Source organism: Bolinopsis microptera, chromosome 8 (genome assembly GCF_026151205.1).
Source record: "Bolinopsis microptera isolate Bmic1 chromosome 8, MBARI_Bmic_1.0, whole genome shotgun sequence".
Classification (NCBI taxonomy): domain Eukaryota; kingdom Metazoa; phylum Ctenophora; class Tentaculata; order Lobata; family Bolinopsidae; genus Bolinopsis; species Bolinopsis microptera.
This window is the reverse complement of record NC_087079.1, coordinates 9668724-9688185: the sequence shown is the minus strand read 5'-3', so window position 1 is coordinate 9688185 and position 19462 is coordinate 9668724. Positions and strand designations below refer to the sequence as shown.

Here is a 19462-nt window from a genome sequence, read left to right as displayed (position 1 = left end):
TATATTTGATGTTAAATTAAAACTTCTTGGAATGACTCATGTGATTTTGTTATAAAGATATAATTTATTTAATTTCAATCCAATGTAGGTATTGTAGTGTAACGTGTATGATGTCAGAATCAGGGAATGGTTGGAATCCTTTATTCTCACTGCAACACTGGGAGGACATAGTTACACATCACACCACAGATGTAGAATCTCTCCCTTCCTTCAAACGGGACGCTTACATCGGCAAGTTCACCCCTGACTTCACATCCTTGCTAAACGCGCCTGCGCACAATGACCCCTTCACATTGGAGTGTGTACGTGATCAGCGCACGGGCGACTTTCTGTACCACAAAGAGGTACTGAAGAATGTCGAGGAAAACACAGATAAATCAGTCCGCAGTTTTGTGTCACGTGCCCCAGCACCTGAGAGTGGGGATGCTAAAGGGTCCGCGATGGGGCGGTCGTTTTGGCCAGGGGGTTTTAGTGACAGTGAGGAGGAGGAGGAAGAGGTGGGTACTTTGCTGTTAATCGTTATCTTAGCTAATTGACATCTTAATCACATAGTTAATTGACTGATCAAGTAGTTTTAAAGCTCAAATAATTGGTACATAATTCGATGATTTTATAATACGGTTCATCCCGTCGAATGGTAATCTTTTACTATGTTCAGGACGTTGAAGAAACTGTTGATTTCGTGAACAATCTCCTCAAAATTCCACCTGGATTTGAGACTGGTATGGAGTTTGTACAAGACAATCTAGCTACAATTGAAGACGAACCTAAGAACATTCAGGTACGGTACAGATGATAAACAGGAACCGTTTTACTTTTAGTTGATTTATTGTTTAGTGCTAAATGGTGGATGGAGAAGATTATAAAATAGTTACACCTTTACACGTTTTTTTAAATCTTCAGGAGCTCATTACGAAGTTAGATGAAGCTATATTAGAGCAGAAAACCAGATCAGCAGAAAGAAAGACAGCACGAAACATAAATCAGTTACAGAAGGTAGCCAGATTAATTATCAGTACTGTGGTATTTATTCGGATGTGCTATCATTGGGGGAAGCAAAGGGGTATAATGGGGGACTCTATTATGGGGGATTTCCACATTCCACTAAGACATTCCCCAAAATACCCCAAAATTACTTCAATACCCCTTGGCTCCCCCCTATCATTGTATCTACGAAAGCTTTGAGAATCAGTATTATATGATGTGTGGTGTTAAAGGTTATAAACAGGTGATGTTTCAGATGACAGTGATACAGATGAGGATGAAACATCAGGAGCACCAGGTGGCAAGTTCCAGTGGGCTATTGAGCTTGATGCTGAGTCGGAGGTACCTGACTTCTACACACAGATTGGAAATCTCGCTTATCAGTTCCCTTTCGAGTTAGACCCCTTCCAGAAACAGGTAGATACACATAATGCTGTGTAATCTAATCTATTAGTGTTGGAGTTCGATCCTGGAAATCAGCATTAATCTGTGATTACTTTCAGATAACGGTCTGACTTCTGGCTTTAAACGTTCAAATATAACTTGCACAGAACAAAACTTTCAAGAAGCTTGGAATAACTCTTGCAACAAGCTAATAAAAATAACATTTATCCCAGGCTATTTTAAAGCTACACTCCCACGATAACGTGATGGTGGCGGCTCACACTTCAGCAGGTAAAACTGTGGTAGCTGAGTACGCTATCGCCCTGTCCAACCATCACATGACTAAGGTGATCTACACAGCACCTATCAAAGCTCTTTCCAACCAGAAGTTCAGGTACTGATCACTTCAAATACTGTTGCAATGCATACTACATCACAAATGATACATAGTTTATATTCTCAGCAAAAGAAAGTTTGAGGTGTGCTTAAAGTATGAATAAATAGACCCCTGGTTTAGAACATGGAGTTGTAGAGTGAGATATGTGCCTCGCCGGGCTAAAGTAGTGGATGTCCTTGCTGTACGGCAAGTTAAACAAGGAACTGAAACTACTAGGTTCCGTACAGACTCAACTCTGCACCCGTGTCAATATGTTTATTATATGCAAGCCTCTTGATTTATACTTCTATGATTTTATCAGTGCTCACTTAAAGGCTTAGTCCCTTCAATTTTAAATAATCAGTTTTACCACCTAAGAGTGGCGTGATTAGGGTAATTAAACTTTTAATACTACAGGGACTTTAAGGAGAAGTTCGGAGAAGTAGGCCTGTTAACGGGAGATATACAGATAAACACCAAAGCATCGTGTCTTATCATGACTACCGAGATATTGAGATCAATGCTGTATAACGGTTCTGACATTACAAGAGACCTTGAGTGGGTCATATTCGATGAGGTATATGTTCGGGCTTTAAGATTTTTATTATAGTCTTATATTGTAACTTTGTGTCGGGAAATCCTTTAATGTCGAGGTCAAATACTAATTACATAATATTACAGACCATCAAACAGATAACACTTTATAATCTAACAGTTTAATCTGACAGGTGCACTATATAAACGATATAGAACGTGGAGTAGTCTGGGAAGAAGTTCTGATCATGCTCCCAGAACACGTGTCAGTGATCCTCCTTTCCGCAACTGTAGCTAACGTCACAGACTTCGCAGAGTGGGTCGGGAACACTAAACGTAAACAGGTGTATGTGGTTAAGACACCACGTCGACCAGTACCATTGGAGCATCATCTTTACACTGGGAACAGTGATAAGACAAGCAAGGAACTGTTTAAGATTATTGCGGCTAACGATAAGAACTTTAAAACTTCGGAGTTTGAGAAGGCTAAGGTATTTTATTATTTAAAACATTTCCCATTTAAAGTTAAGCAGCTTAAATATTATTCTTTAAATCATCTAGTACCACATAAACTTTCCGGAAATTGAAAACATTGTTCCTTTCTCTGCAGTCAGCTCTGGCAGCACGTAAAAAGACAAAGAAAGACGGCAACCAACGGCCTGGCAAGCAAGCAGAACGGAACACAATTCTCTCTTTTGTGCGGATGCTGGAACGAGAAAACCTCCTTCCTTGTGTTATCTTCATCTTATCTAAAGCAAGAATCAATGAATTAGCAGAAGGTTTGACAGCGTTGGACCTGACCATTAACAAGGAAAAGGGGCTTATCAGAGAGTTCATTACAAAGTGTGTGGGAAGATTGAAGGGTACTGATCGGGACCTACCACAGATAGTGTTCCTTAAAGAGCTCATGATAAGAGGTATGTATAATGTATGGTATTTATTATGACTTTCCAAATGTAACCCACACATTGTCCCCACTGGATGGTAGAGGCTAAGAAAGGAGCTATTTCATCCCAAAAGCGCTTTCAGTTGATCACTGTAATATTTACAGGTATAGCAGTGCATCACTCAGGCGTGCTGCCCTTAATGAAAGAAGTCACTGAAATGTTATTTGAAAAGGGTCTGATAAAACTGTTGCTAGCAACGGAGACATTTGCTATGGGTATCAATATGCCTACCCGTACTGTGGTATTTGATGCTACTGAAAAGTTTGATGGCAACTGCAAAAGATTGCTTACAACAAGCGAGTACATACAGATGGCTGGAAGAGCAGGCAGGCGTGGTAAAGATGAGACAGGGACAGTTATTATATTGTGCAAAGGAAAATTGCCTGACTACTCAGATCTTATCAGCATGGTTCAGGTGAGTCATTCTGACGTGTGTTTCGCAAAAGGGTCTTCTTAAATATTTCGCGTCAGACGCGGTGCTTGTAATATTGACATTGCCGCGCGCACGCACGAGTTTTACGTCTTTTTGGATCTCAAACTTTCCCCAGTTGCATAAGTTTTGGGAGACCTCCAAAATTACGACATAAGTCACAGGTGGAAAGAAATAACACCTAAATCTTGATTATTCAGGGCAAAGCGATAGATCTGTCTTCGCAATTTAAACCTACATACAACATGATACTGAGTGTTCTAAAGGGTAAAGATCTGAAAGTTGAAGAGTTGTTAAAAAGAAGTTTCGCTGAATACGAAGAGCAGGTAAGTGCGTTTGATAAGGAAGTACATATTGTGTGATTTTGAGAGGAATTAAGGAGAGTGGAATTGTAATTTCGAACCGTTAAAATTCGATGACTTCGTCTGTTCGGTTTAACGTGCAAAGTTTCACTGTCAAATGTATTTCAATGATCAATTTTGTAACTTCGCGTCTTACAATTTAGTTCCGTTTTTTTGTGTATTACAGTAATTTAGTTAAACTAAATTACTGACATCACATCAGGTGAAGGCGCGTGACTATAAACGTGACAGGAAGGGGTTAGAAAAGAAGTTAGAAGGACTTAAGCCTGTATCCTGTCAAGTCTGCAAAAACATAGAGCAGTATTACATGGACGGGATAATCATGGTGAAAACTTAACACTTATCGCTGATTCATAAAGCTAGAAGCCTTCTTATATACAATCTGCTTCTCTAGTCAGAAAATCAAAACATCGTAAGACTGATGCAGTTTTATATCTTTAAAGCCTCATTTCCTTTCAGATGGAACTGGAGACTGATTTCAAACACCGTATACTGAACACAGCAAAAGCGAGTAAATCATTGCATCCGGGAAGGGTTGTAATCATCAGCACTCCAAAGTTTCCCTTTCATCTGGCTACTATCGTTAATCCGAATGTTGATGACAAGTTAGTTACCCTAGTTATATTACCTATACATTCCTCAGAACAGCTTAGATTCCATCGTTTTGTTACATTTTCTCATTATTATGATTCATTTCCTTTAAGCCTTTATAACGCACAGGTCCGTATTGCCTGATTTAAGTTAGGGAAAAACCAGCGGTCAGCTATCGGATTATAGCGGATATATATCGGAAACTAGCGGATGACTAGCGGAAGATGGCGTGCGCCTAGCGGAGACGCGCTAAAATGCTGCATTTTTACCTAGCGGATGGCTAGCGGAGTAAAGCGGACGACGCGCGCAAACTAGCGGCGAATAGCGGTGTTCATTTTAAACATATATTTTACAATACTCATAAATTCAGGGGAAAAAAAACATTGTTTAATTCTTCTACAAAATGCAATATCAAAAAATTAATTCAACAACTATTTTAGCTTTAAAGCCTATTTATTGTATCAAGTTTTGAATACTAATATATTTGGGTAAGCCGCGCAAGTCAAGCAAAAGAATTTTATATCGCGTCGCGAGAAATGATTGCGGAGTAAACAACTAAAGAATCTCTCAGCGAGCCTAGCTCTCAATAAATAAAGAAATAAATAAATAATACTAACACGTGCATTACAAAGGAGCAAAAGTTTGCGGAGGCATCCTAGATACTAACACGTGCATAACAAAGGAGCGAAAGTTTGCGGAGGCATCCTAGAACGGTATAAAAACAACACATCATGCACAGGTGCCATTCTGTTTATTTGGTTCACAGCTATTTCCTAGACTCGGTGTTCGAACTTTTGATTTCTGTAGCAGTTTATCGTTAACTTAGAGTTAGATTTTTATTCCGCTTTTTAATTTCCCCACTCTACGTGATAGTTTACAAAAACTTGGTCGGATAAGTCCCTGCGTTGCATGTGCAGAACTTTTAAAACTTTTGTACCAGTTTAGAGAATTTGAAATAATTTCGTTGTGCTTGAATAAAATAAGTTGTTAGTAACTTTCTACAATCTAGAATGTCTTTCATGGATAAAATAACGAAAGAGCTTATGAAAAAAATTGAAGATAACGAACCACTTGAAACATCGATGTGAGTAAAATTTAGCATAAACTCCTGATAAAACATATAATCAAATCAGTAAATTAGTCCGTTCATTAATACTTCATTAGTGAACTGTATTTTTCCCTCTAGACCGTCTAAAAGGAAGTACAAAAGAACAATGACGCCGACCACAGTAGTTCCTCCGCCAGATCAGGAAGAGTACATTGAATATCTTAGGAGGTGAGGAAATGTTATGTGGATGTAAATTGAAAGTTTTGTAAAAGTTGCCAAATTGTTGTCTATAAGTGTTACCATTTTTATATCATCAGAGTACGGAACGAATCCGCAACGCCTCCCCCTCGATCACCTAACCCATCCACTCCTACACCACAGCCGCCACAAGAAATGTTAGTTTTTATTTGTACGGATTTGCTAGAATCAAACTTAAAATAACACAGTTCTCATTAGTCGTTATATTGTATGTACGTAGACATGAAAACTATTTATAAGTCTCCAAACTGATGTGTGCTCTCACCATGTTGAATGTTCATATTATCAGAGTGGGTACCTCAGAACAATTGGCACCCATCATCGACATTGAGGTGCCGATATTTCCGCACACAGTGGATTTTGAAATGTTTTTCTGTGGCGTCAAGAATACTTACCAGACACTCCTTGATGGGAAATCTGTCTTCAAGGGAGTGAAAACGAACCCCCTGAAGGTGTCGTATTCAGATAAACTCATCTGGAGGTAATTATCATTATCATGGTTGTCAATGAAAAGTAAGACTCGGCTTCATTTATAAAAAAACTATAACGTGTATTGCATACCACAAACAAACTTTCAAATAAATTACAATTTTGAAGAGTTGACTGGGATATTTCTCAGCGATATGACGAATGCCCTAGCGACGGTGGGCTCGACGAACACCACAGTGTTACCTCATGTGGTGGACAAATACATCGCTGGTAAGATATAAAAAGCTGTAGTGTTATTTTTCTACAAATTTATTAATTTCAAGTATGGATAACTGACAATTGATCTCCTCACAGACAGAAAAGGAAGATCAATAACTCGTCTCCAACTTGACGAGATTGTTAGGCGGACAGCAGCAAAGGAGAGTGGGCGAAAGCAGAACGCCAAAAGAATCCTTAAGAGGAAACTCACTAATAGGATTAGCGCTGCTAAAGCGATGGAGGAGCAGCGGGACTGTCTCAACGAGAGACTCAGAATGTTATAGTAAGTAGAATGAATCATCATTACAAAATAACAGTAGCATTTATGGTTAAATCCAATGGTAATGAGAACTAGTATCCAATCAGTGCATCATTTTTTAGCATTCAACACATTGTATAAATCAATTACTGTTCTAACAGTACATATTTTCAGCGACGAGGAGGAAGAGGAGCTGAACATGGCTGTGGCCAAATTTAGAAGGACACAGTCTGTTAGATCATTTAGTAATGAAATATGATGCACGTTTATTTGAATAAACATTATTGTACATACACATTTGTAATGGTATTTGTAAAATGTAAATCTGGTTTGTTAATGTATATACATATTACATATTTTGTACTTGTAGTTTTCTAATGCATGCAGTGAAAATAGTGGTGACATCTGTTTTGTTGTAAATATAAAGTGACTTTGCAATATGTATTGTGTAATGTACTGAAATAGCTAATATTTAAAATTGATGTGTCGTTCCAAATAGCATGGAAACAGAAAAGGAACCTTGTCCCTGTAACCGCTGCAAGTCTGCAAATAGCTTAGCAAAGAAAACTGTAAAGAACCATATTAAACTATATGGGGAGTTTTCCTACGAATTGGGAGTTACGGTAGGAGAGTTCTTGAGTACCCCGATAGAGAGTAAACTGGATGAAAAATTCTGGACAGTTGCAAGGTACACAGTTATATTATTATAGATTTGGCATAAGTTAGTGTTCCCTTCAGTGTAGAGGAATTATAATTAAATGATACTTTCCTTTCAGCTACATTCTGAAAAGGGTACAACACCATGCCGTAGATAAGGATGTGCTTACATTTAAGACCGGGGGTAAGCCTCAGACTTACGTACGAACGCAAATACCTGCAAAGGTTGTTGAAAACCCTGACCAGGCAGTTAGGAGGAAGCTTCACCACGCTCACAGAAAGATAACGTCACTGCAGGTTGATTGAGTGATTGATTGATTTCTTAAAATCTGGCTTTGTTAGACTACCAAATATCCCAATACAAATTTTACTTAAATTAATTGAACTGAAATTCACTGTCTCGATCTCAGGTAAACGCTCATAAAGATTTCAACGTGGACCTGAAAGATATCGTGGGACGCCTAGAAACTGCGTCCTTCCAGACGTTGGAGTCTAAAGAGACTAAAGAATATGTTGCGGAGTCCTCCAACATAAACAAGCGACCAAGGATGGACTCCGGAGACACAATCGAATTTATGAATGCTGGTAAATACGATTCATATATTGAAATATTAATAGTATACTAATTCGTCTCATTTCCAAGTATTGTCTTCAAATTGACTCATACCATGTATGTAAATGTTTAATCACAGCGAATATAACGGAGCATAAAATGCGTGTGCTCCGTCAACGTTTGAAGAACCAGAAATTCGCATCGGAGAAGAGTGTAAGATGCTTCGAAGCTCTCAACGAGGTACAATACGAGGTTGTACAAGTGCCTATGGAGTTCAGGGCAAACTCCAACTGCAAATCAGATAAAAAGGCTGGGGATCGTGTACTAAGAGCAGACACACCAGTTGTCTACACTAGTCTGCAGTCGTTGGTAAAGACAGTTATGAGTAAACTGGAACTTTACCAACTTCTGCAGCCGCAAATGTTCACCGACGGCAAGGTATGCCATAATTTGATGCAGCTGCTCAATGTTGTAAATCAATTAATTTAAACATAATGTGGAGCTCCAAATGTCATTATAACAGTGCTATTTATTTCAGATATGGGTGAAAGTATTTATAGATGCCGATTCTATTAATACCAAGATCTCGGTAAATGTTATAAATCAGAAACTGGCAAATTCTGATTATAAGCATTTGCTGCTAGTTTATTCAGAGTGTCCTGACAAAGAGTTTAATATAGGACAACTGATGGCATTCTTGAACAAGGAGTTAGATGTCTACACATACAAACACGAGGAGCACAAAATTCGTTTGTGGCTTTGTGGAGACACGAAGCAAATATGGCAAATATTGGGTATGCCTGTATCACCAGGCATACACGCTTGCCCTTTTTGTAGGATAAACACGGCTGACTGCCAGATACCTCTATCCCGGAGAGGTTAGAAACTTGAAATCATCTCATTCCTATTTAAATCAGTTTCCACGAACATTCTCCATATCTCAATTCACCCTCTGACTACTATCCAATTACAGGATTTAGACCGGAACGATGCTACGGTGGAACCAAGCAGCTGTACGCATTAAACCGACAGAAAACTGGTTTAAATAGGAAAACTCAACGGGAGTTCTTCAACGTGATCGACGAACCAAAACTGAACAATGCGTTGAACAATGACAACGATGCCCCAATCCTGGATTGGATACTGGTCCCCATCGTCCACATAGTAAGTATTAATTGATAAATCAAACAATTTAACCTATATCTAAAACAAGATTTTTTCTCGATTAACTATCCCATGAGGTACTAAATAACACTGTTGTTTCAGAATCTGAGAGTAGGTCAGGACATCTACAAGAACGGTATGAGGATATGTCAAAAGGTAGACTTGGCAGTTGTCCAAAGCATGGCCAGCGGTTCCTCCTTTCAAGGAATAACTGTTTTGCCAGACACAGACTTCTCCAAATCTGTTGAAGCATGTAGGTCTGGTACACTTGATCCTGAGGAGGTAACGTGTGGTCCTTATCAGTACAGATACGAGAAAGCCTGCTCGAAAATAGGTCACTAAGTACACTTGTATTCATATTATAATGCATTAATTTCAGTATTAAATAAGTCACCAATTTTATGTGAATTGTAACGATCATAATTCAAGTAACTTAACACTTATTACCTTAAATCAGGCTGTTCACCACAAGCTCACTTTGGAGGGAGCACATTGAACGGTAACGACGCTCACAACCTCGTTACACGATACCACAAGCTTGTTCCGCTGTGGATTGAAATTTTGGCTTTAGAAATGTGAGTACATAAAGTTTAATCGTACACATTTCGTCCACATTTCCATTCAAATTATTAATACTAAAGTATCCAATACTCAGTTTATAATAAAGTTACAACTACAGCTTTGAGCATGACGAACAGAAGCTACTCAAGAAAGAGATAGCAGATGTCATCTCACTGATGAAAATCTACGGTCCACTAATGACTAACTTAGGAAACACGAATAGGTATTTACTATATCTACGATATCTATGCATTATTATTCAAAGTTAAAGTACTGCAAATGTAAGCTATCGAATATACCCACTTAATCAGTCTTAACTTCACCAAATTCAGGTTAACGAAGGAGGCAATCGATGAGCTGGACAAGGAAATTGCCGGTTTCCTAATAGAATATCGGAAATACTTCAAGACTGTTCCGCCAAAGATCCACATGCTTGAAGACCACGTGATTCCCCAATTACGAAAGTTGGGTTGGTCGATGGGAATCGGGTCAGAACAAGGTGGCGAGGCCTCCCACAAACTGGTGAAAGCAGTGAGGCAGCGATTTTTTAATAAGTCCTCAGATAAGGACAGTATATTAAGAGCCGTGACCAAGGTCACATCCGATAGCATTATAAGACTGAGGTCGGATACAATAGCAAAAAAAGTAAAAAAAACCACCTCCAGTACTAACCCAAGAATAGTTTAGGTAGGAGCTATCCAATCACTTGTTTTACTTGTCACCCTACCCAAAACTCAAACAGCAACTCCGACAGTAATTACATAAAGCAATGCACTCATAAACGAACTAGAATTATATCGCATTAAATGACAGTCTAAAATATGTGTAACGCTATATGAGTCACAGTCCCACGCAGTGTTAGTTGTCTGACGCGATAAACCTCTAATATGAAAAGAAAGATATTTCAGTTTGTTGCGCAACAGAATAGACGCGCACGTACGTACGTATCGTGAGCTGTAATCTAATTGATGACGTACCAATACGCTACATTATAATACCATATATTAATATACAGCATCATGGAATTATAACATGCATTGAGGTCGTTTCGTAACCTGTACAATACTGCAACACTGGTGGTGACAAACCAGTGTAGTTCAGCTTCTCCGCATGACACTGTTTATGAAATAACTCAAAAGTTGATTAATCGACAACATTACGTAACATATTTTTGTATAAATGTACATCATGTGCGGTTTAATCATTCTATGCATAACATGAATAAATTTGAGGTCTAATGGTTGCAGCTGAGCTAAATGGATTGCAGACCGATTATTAACTAAAATGGTACACCGCTAGATCCCGCTAACTTCCGCTAGCTATCCGCTGTCTTCCGCTAGGTAATAACGCTGCGCGGCAAAATTGCGCGCGTTAGATGTCCGCTAGGCATCCGCTAGCTTCCGTAGGACATCCGTTATTTTCCACTAGCTATCCGATATTGCCGCTAGGTCCGCTGGTTTTTCCCTAACTTAAATCTGCAAAATCGGCTATATACGGACCTGTGAACGACCCTGTTTTCTAGCGCCTAGAAAGTGCAACAAGCCTTGATGCTTACCTGTTAAAGTGAGGTAACCTTACATTTAACACTTAATTACTACTCAGGAAGGATATCAGGGAACTAAAAGTGATAGTACTTCATTCCACCGGGTACAGTAGTGGATTGGATCTCAGTTCAAGTGAGCAAACGGGATATTTTTTATTTATTTTATTCTCATCAGCATAAGTTTCAACAACCAATTATTTGACTTGGAATACTGCATCAAAATCCGGACTAACTCGTTCTCAGAAAAGGTTGGTTTTGTTAGGAGTCAAGCAGATTTCCAAGTCTGTTTCCCCAATTAAAACCCCTAACCCTGCAGCTAAAGAGTCGTGGGAGAGGACAGTGATAGCACTGCAAGTATCACCCGGAGTAAACAACCGATCAGTTGGTGACGCTATTAAACCTGACTCCCAAGATGATCCTGATTTCACCGTGTGTAATGTGTCTCTACTGGACTTGTCATGTGTTCTTGTGCAAAAGGTGGGTAAAAGGGGTTTTTAATTCCTCAGAACGTGAAAATTGATGCAAAAACGTGAAAAGGGGGGGGGGGGGGGGGGGGGGGGGGCAACCATATTAAAGTATATTAAAGTATATCCCCGGGTCAAAATCGGAAAAAATCCTACATTTTAATATACTTTAATATACCTACAATTAGAAGATTTATATTCTTCGTTAAGATTTACATGATGAACTATATTTTTCACTCAGATTCGCAAGATAAGCCTGTTTTAGGACTAGTACATAAATTTCCATCCAGATTGGTCAAAAATTGGCTGAGCTATGAGCTTTAAAAAATATGCCCATATTTGGGCATACGCTTTTACCCAAATTCGCTTTTGCCCAAATTCGATAAAATTTCAATATTTTTTAATGAGACTAACTCTATGTGAAAGATATAACTCAGTGTTTGTTGAATATAGTGGATACTAAGTAAAAAGACCTCCATGAACAAAATTGGGAAAATTGCACATAATATCTCGGTTCGGAATACTAGCCAAAATGACTTCATTAAAATTGAAATAACTCCATCAGTTTTCAATATTTTTTCAAGAACTTTTTGGAATCGATTAAGAATTGCATTTCAAGCTTATTTTGGGCAACAATTTTTGACGTAGGCCTCCAAGGAGATAGGGATATATTACAGTATATTGTAGGTATATTGAAGTATATCCCCGGGTCAAAATCGGGAAAAATCCTACATTTTAATATACTTTAATATGGTTGGCCCCCCCCCCCCCCCCCCCAAAAAAACCTCAAGATTGAGTAGATAGTTATTCTAAATAAGGAGATTTAAAACGTGTGTTGCAACAGGTAACTACAGATATGGAAGCAATCAAGAGGAACCTGCAACATATGAGGTTCAATCCGAGGAACTGGGACAGGACTCCTATTGACGCTCTAGCGAGGGAGATGATGCACGGCTATGTAAGTCATAAGATAACTGTACAGTTTTCAGTGTAAAACATTGCATGGAACAGCTTTTAGAAATTTCGAATAGGTTTTTACTAATATTGTGTTGTATTGCCCGTAACTCTTAGCTTGACCAATAATCTTCCAGAACAAGAAACCAACGGAACTGAACTATGAAGTGAAAGATATGGACGGAGTTGATTTGTTGGGTAACATAATGAAGCAACGCAGTGCTATGGCTAACTATTCCTGCTCTAAATGTAACACGTTTGATGCTCACTTTAAACAGACCAGGTAATAAAGAAATAGCTTCCCAACACCCACCCCCCCTCCTCGCCCCCTCGGCTATCACCCCCTTTGTGTGATTTCAAAGTAAGTAGCTTCATCAAATATTGCTCTCAGAAGGAGAAGTCTGATTATAGACATGTGTTCAAATTTCAAATAACAAGTGTCACTATTACAGCGAGATGATGTGGATAAAGAGGGAGTTAGAGCGTATAGCGTACTCTCTATCCTACCAGTCTCTTCAGTTTATGCCTGAGTTTGAATTGCGAGTCCGAGTCTTAAAGAGACTCCGGTATCTGGGCAACGAGGACCAACTTAAACTCAAAGGTTTGCTTCAGAAGTTAAACATACGGATTGCGGACTCCTCTTATCTTCGAAAAACGTCCTACATCTACTGGTTTTAACTGTGAACCAATTAAATTAAATGCCATCAATATGAAGATATATATTGAAAAAGCGGCTGGCCTCTCCCACCATTAATCCTTCATAATAGAACCACATTGCAGGGAAAGCAGCCTGTGCAATGAGCACCTCGGAACTGGTTATCACAGAGCTGGTATTCGATAACTTCTTCAAAGACCTTGAAATTGAGGCTATAGTTGCCATCCTGTCTTGCATGGTTAGTTATTTTTCATTGTATCTTAGAATAACGAATGCTAACTAACACGAATTTAATTTGCGAATTTCTCAAAATAATCAATGAAAAGTTGTTAAAGCCCCGATGGCCAGGTATTCCAACAGAAGAGGTGCAGTGATCCTGATCTGACCCCGGAACTAGAAGCAGCTAAGAAACAGTTCCTAACTTTGGCTCACAAGATAGTTGAAGCTGAGGTCGCTGAGAAACTGAGACCGAATGACGCGGACTTTGAGGAGCAATTCAGGTATGTTTCCGTGACTTTACTTACTTGCTGTCTGCCACAAAACATTGAAGAGATCATTGCCATTTCCCTCAAAATGTTGGATATTTATACGAGAAATCCCCAAAAATGAATAGTAAAGGTATCGATGACACTTCCCCCAACAAGAGTTGACATCATTTCTGAGGAATTGGATGATATCACTTTCGGCTAGAGAAAATTCTCTTTTTTTGTTGGGGACCGGCCCGAAGTACCAGCCAATGTTTACTCAAAAATATATATAATAAGTATTTTCTATTAAAAGTCAAAAACTCACACAAGATTAGATATTGTTGAAACTATTAAAATGGAGCTTATTTAACAAGTATAGCTGAGCACAGTTAAAGTTGCCTTTAGGATTGTAAAGTTGAAATTATCATATTAATGCACTTTCTGAGTTGTAAGAGTGGAAACAGGCGCATATCTACAGCTAGCTAGCTATTTCAAAATTTTGTTACGACTGTTATTAGTCGCATAGCATCATGCCGTCTCAGCGACGCCTAGAACACACATTTCATTGTTACTTATACGTTCACATATAATTAGCTGTTGTCAACTTCAATTAATTTTGTGGCAGTAATAATTCTCGTGAAAGGGATGGATAGTGATTCATTGTCCTACAATTTCTTTGCAACTCACAGAATATTGAGATCCTGGAGAGGTTCGCTGTTTATCAGTCTCATGATAAGATAATGATTCCAGGGATAATATCCGGTAGTAGAGACTAGGTAGAACAAGTGGTCTATCCTAGGTCTATCCTAAACAGTAGTTTCACTTGTCCTACCTAGTCTCTACTACCGGATATTATCCCTGGAATCATCACAGAATATTGTTGCTTCAACTTGATAAACAAACTATACTTACCATGACCTCATGATTTATAAAGTATGACGTTATCGCAGTATGAAACCTGCCGTTTAAAGCTTACTTAAGTGTTCTAACTTAATTTCGGAAATTTCTACTCAAACGTTGTTATTTTAACTTGAAGTGAGTGTCTGTGAATGACGTAGGATGACGATTTTAACTCATCTTTCACCTATTAAAAGAAGAAAACGATAATCTTCCAATCATGCATACTTTACTAAGTACTTTTTGTCAGATATAAGCTTATGTGACGCTTTCATAACACAACGTGACGTCATGATATCATTACGTGACCACTAGGCCACGTGACATGTCATATATCGTCAATACGTACACGTAACGTGACGTCACAATACCACGTGACAAGCTACTCTTCAACAGGTTCGGGCTAGTGGAAGTGGTGTACAGGTGGGCTAAAGGAGAAGAGTTCCAAGCTATCATGCAGTACACTGACGTGGACGAAGGCACTATCGTCAGGTAAGGGAATTTCACTTTCACTTATAATTTAATAATCATTTGTCACAAACAGTTGTGAAACTTTATGGTAGCCATAATTTCCAAGTTTAGTTTGTCACAATTCTACCACTCTATGGTTGTAAGTGACGTAATCTTTCGGAATTTAACACGAAGTTATCATTTATCATAAATTGGAAATCAGTAAGTTGTCAACGGAAAATATAGCGGTGATTATGATGTCTGACAAGTTGTTAAATGAAACATTTTGGTTGCCTGTAGATGTTGAGATAAGGGGGTCATCGAAATAGCTCCTTGAGTAGGGCCTTGTCTGCGTCACGACACGAACAGCCGTGTCATAACAATTACAAACACTATTAATTAATGCTTGAAACATTGTAGCCAATATTCGGATACTGGCGAATAAGCCGTGGATCTTTTATGTTTCATGAGAATGTGTTCCAACTTGCTGAGCAAGCTCATATCTCCAGAATGTAGCGACACTTGAACTGTCGTGATATCCCCTTATCACTGTCATAGCGATAGAGAACGAAATGTTTCGCAAAATATCTAGCACTACCTTAGCACTACTTTTTGTTTAATCTGAGAGCCAAGATATTAAACAGTTCCAATCCCAGGTGTATAACAAGACTAGACGAGGTTTTGCGGTGCATTAAGGACGTGGCTAGGATCGTAGGGGACGTGGACTTCGAGTCAAAGATGGAGCGAGCATCTCTTACTATTAAACGAGATATTGTGTTCGCTGCTAGTTTATACGTGCAGTAGTCACAGACTGTAGTCACATTTCACAAACTGTTGTCTCAGTGGTAACAGATGAGGAATACAACCATTCTGCAGGGATTTTTGAATTTGGACTGATATTGTCGTCTTGACAGCCTCAATTAAGAACATATGCAGCTGGACACAACAGTTGATATAATATAACGGACAGCTGATTTATAACGGACCATGATTTTCATTTATTGATCTTGTAATTTCTTTGACGCAGATTTGATAAGACACGTCAGAGAATGTAGCAATATTTCCTGTTTCTGTCTGCGTTATCTGAGACGGCTGTCAGTTTCACCGTCTACAGAACCTTCTAGATATTTTCAACATGACGACATATTCTCTCGGAGATAAAACACTGCCGCTTCCTGTTGTTGATGTGCAGAAGTGAGGCCGAATCCTCGGCCGAATAATGACAAGGCCGTGTAACTGTGATTGTGTAATACGATTACACGAACCGGAAGCTGTGTTCCTTGATTTCCGGTTATGTGCGCGTTTCAGTAGCCGTGCTACATGTCAAATGATATAGACTGTAATTAATTGCTGCTCAATTTAAAACGGTGTTACTTGTTATTTGTATAGCATCGTCAAGCAAGGAATGCTGTTTTCTTTCGTTAAAGATTTTGTTTGTATTTTTACAAATTGTTACAGTTTTAAAAGGGTTGTGGTGGCAGTCAAATTAATTAGATTCGAATTAAGGTTTTAATTTATTTGTGCGTGACTATCACTTACTCACTTAGGACCATATTGCCATATTTATTCAGACAAATATTTACCAGTTTTTACCAAATGTTTGTACTTTGTATGATTTAATTTGTTTTATGTATATGGTTATATGCTAATTTTTACTTGTCCAGCATACTGAATAATCTAACTAGGTCCTCGAAAAAAAAATCTAACTAGGACGACGAAAAAATAAAAAGAACAACTCACGGCCGGGGCTGGTGGTGCTTTGGGTGCAGTCGGAGCAGGCGGCGCCGCCGGGGCAGTTGGTGCATTTGGGGCGGCTGGCGGTGGTGCCGCTGTGACTTGGTTTCTATCCTTGTTCATAGAATTCTCCCGCGTGGGCCGCTTCCTTCTCTTCTTCTTTTCGTCTGTCATGCTACGCTGAAGTGCTTTCGTCTTCTGTCTCAGCTGATTTACCTGAAATTGAGGATTTTTTAACACAAGCTACGCGGTTTATTACTATGTCATACTGGGCCTCTTGATAATTTATATCTTTGTTGTGAGAGTACTTTAACAAAATTAAACCTCGTAGCAATGCACATCACGTAATGCGACTTTTAAATTGTTATTGATGACGATTTGACAAGTCCTAATTAAAAACTAATGATTCGACCTAGTTTTCTGGTATTCGCGCTACACTCAAATATATATTATAAATTATATTTATAGGCCATGATTTATCTGACGTGATTATATTATAATCACGTCAGATAAATCATGGTCATTTCAGTGTGGAAGTATTTGTACCACTTCCATGATTTTCTGATTTCTATTAGTAATAAAATCTCGCACAAGTTTAATTAATATCCTTTGTTGCCCAGGTGCGTTCCCGTGAGACCCTGGGTATAAAACAATTTCGAAAATTTCTCTCAAATCTTATACCCTTGTGTTATTTAAATCTCATATCCTTGTGTTATCCGTGCAAGTAAGATCATGTGTTTTTATATTTCATAAGTTTACCATACATCATTGCTGGGCGTTGCTAAAAAGGTTGCGAAATTGCTCGCAAAACCACTGACAACCATCAGTTTAATTAACCGAATACGTTTGAAGTGACTCATGTAATGTCTATTGTCTACGTGATCGCTTTTATCTACTTCTAGTTTCACTTCCGGTTCAAATCCGGGTAAAGTATACTACAGATGGTTCAGTAAAATGCAAATGTCTGTTTTAAACATCCCAAAAGCTGTTAACTTGAGGTTTGTTAGACTGCAGCCAGCGAGCAGCTGGAACTTTGCCAGCGCCGCGTCAAGACGTCTTACAACAAGGTTTTATGTATTCGGAGGAGTAACTCTAGTAAGGTCATTAACACTTGCGTGCTGCCTCTCCCTCCTTGAAAACATTATGTGGAATTGGTGGTGTTAATTTTATGTCTGGTGATGAGCTGACTACGAGACGAAAGTAAAAGTAAAGATCAAATTCCGACTTGTTATCAGTGATTTCGAGTTGACCACGTGATTTTATCTAAATCTCAAGTTACTAATCTTATCCGATTTAAAATTTCGATTGTTTGAACGTAAAGTTGAAAATACCTTATATTACCAAAATGGAATTGTGATGATTTACCGTACCAAATACCGATCAAAAGTTATCCAACCTCTTGGCTCTCACTACTTATATCCGGATACGCATATCCTCTAGATATCCTCTAGATCGCAGTAACCTATTCCTGGCATCTTATTTTTAGGTATCTATGAAGAGCAGGTAAGCATGGAATGTTTTTGTCAGCAGGTAATAAAAACTCAACAAAAGAAATGCTAAGAACCCGGAAACTAATATCTCCTCCTCCTAAATACTTTAAACCAGAGTTACCTCGGAAGATCACGGAAACCGGGCAGCTGTAGCAACCAGGCCCAGGTGGTGTAAGGCAGTTATTAGGCACACGTATTCGTGATTACCGACTCGTTTAGCCCACTGCAGAGATCCGTGCATTGAGCCCTGGGCTGATTAATCCCGAAATGCGTCGAGCAGGAGCGAACGGCTGGTATACAAGTGTTATAATTACACTATATGTACTGTGCACACCGTTCTTTCTCCCTGGTGAGTCACGTGGTTTCCTGCCGTCCCACGTGACTTCCTTTACCTGGAACACGTGCGTTGCCGGGCAGCCCACGTGCTCATTACCCGGACAACACATGGCGGTAATTTGTACCATTACTGGGCATTAAGTGTGACCACGTGACGTCCCGCTTCCTGTCCTATTGGTTTCCTGCTGACACCGAGTGGAGTGTATTTAATGTTCGAGCTGCTGTATCAGGTGGCTAATACGAGAGCACAGAGCCGCGCGGTCACATGGGCCAATGAGCGCCGTTGTCTGCTGACGCCAGCCAATAGGAAGCCAGCGCTGAGCGCCAAGGAGACAGTGATATACGATACGGGCATTTCCGTAAGCCGCACCAGGAAGTGTTAGAAGTCTCCGAGAATCATTGTTGGTTGCCAAGACAACGGTGGTCAGCACATACTGTCGTTGCCTCAGGTTCTTTTGCTGCTGTTCCTTGCTGCTACTCATTGTTGTGCCCCCTCTCTCGGGTGTGGTCCCGGGCACGCGCTCCCGATTAGATTTGCTATTGCATATTGTAGCCCCGCACAAATCTGAATATTATCAGAGGGTACTGAGTGCTTAATATTGTTTGTGTGATTGTTGCAATATAATATGTAGAGGCGTAGACAGTGGACCATATCCTTTTCCCACAACAAGATAACA

The 19462-nt window shown here is 39.2% G+C and overlaps 5 protein-coding genes across 7 annotated transcripts in view; 4 read left to right on the top strand and 1 right to left on the bottom strand.

Annotated features, from left to right (window-relative positions):
* LOC134819580 (uncharacterized) overlaps positions 1 to 19462 on the top strand; it is a 776807-nt gene that overhangs the window by 50450 nt on the left and 706895 nt on the right. The gene's annotated exons all lie outside the window — the stretch shown is intronic.
* LOC134819588 (PX domain-containing protein kinase-like protein) overlaps positions 1 to 19462 on the bottom strand; it is a 72077-nt gene that overhangs the window by 8810 nt on the left and 43805 nt on the right. For both annotated transcript variants that reach the window (XM_063829602.1, XM_063829603.1), the window contains exon 14: positions 16966 to 17175. In XM_063829602.1, the coding sequence (XP_063685672.1) occupies positions 16966 to 17175 (210 nt within the window). The remainder of the gene's footprint in view (positions 1 to 16965; positions 17176 to 19462) is intronic.
* On the top strand, positions 34 to 16848 carry LOC134819791 (superkiller complex protein 2-like). The gene is made up of 21 exons (XM_063829933.1): positions 34 to 497; positions 659 to 781; positions 904 to 1015; positions 1241 to 1401; positions 1602 to 1762; positions 2162 to 2321; positions 2473 to 2769; positions 2889 to 3195; positions 3330 to 3640; positions 3856 to 3981; positions 4220 to 4342; positions 4477 to 4622; positions 11398 to 11471; positions 11655 to 11815; positions 12647 to 12760; positions 12894 to 13039; positions 13209 to 13357; positions 13537 to 13649; positions 13760 to 13911; positions 15172 to 15267; positions 15882 to 16848. Exons 1-21 carry the CDS (start codon positions 108 to 110, stop codon positions 16027 to 16029), a joined length of 3570 nt encoding a protein of 1189 aa, XP_063686003.1. The 5' UTR covers positions 34 to 107; the 3' UTR covers positions 16030 to 16848.
* On the top strand, positions 5622 to 7220 carry LOC134819604 (uncharacterized). The gene is made up of 7 exons (XM_063829621.1): positions 5622 to 5692; positions 5795 to 5884; positions 5974 to 6051; positions 6204 to 6395; positions 6534 to 6613; positions 6698 to 6884; positions 7035 to 7220. Exons 1-7 carry the CDS (start codon positions 5628 to 5630, stop codon positions 7117 to 7119), a joined length of 777 nt encoding a protein of 258 aa, XP_063685691.1. The 5' UTR covers positions 5622 to 5627; the 3' UTR covers positions 7120 to 7220.
* LOC134819583 (uncharacterized) lies at positions 7330 to 10573 on the top strand. Its single transcript, XM_063829594.1, has 10 exons — positions 7330 to 7548; positions 7637 to 7814; positions 7928 to 8102; positions 8210 to 8508; positions 8609 to 8948; positions 9044 to 9234; positions 9337 to 9568; positions 9692 to 9809; positions 9914 to 10018; positions 10128 to 10573. Exons 1-10 carry the CDS (start codon positions 7361 to 7363, stop codon positions 10480 to 10482), a joined length of 2181 nt encoding a protein of 726 aa, XP_063685664.1. The 5' UTR covers positions 7330 to 7360; the 3' UTR covers positions 10483 to 10573.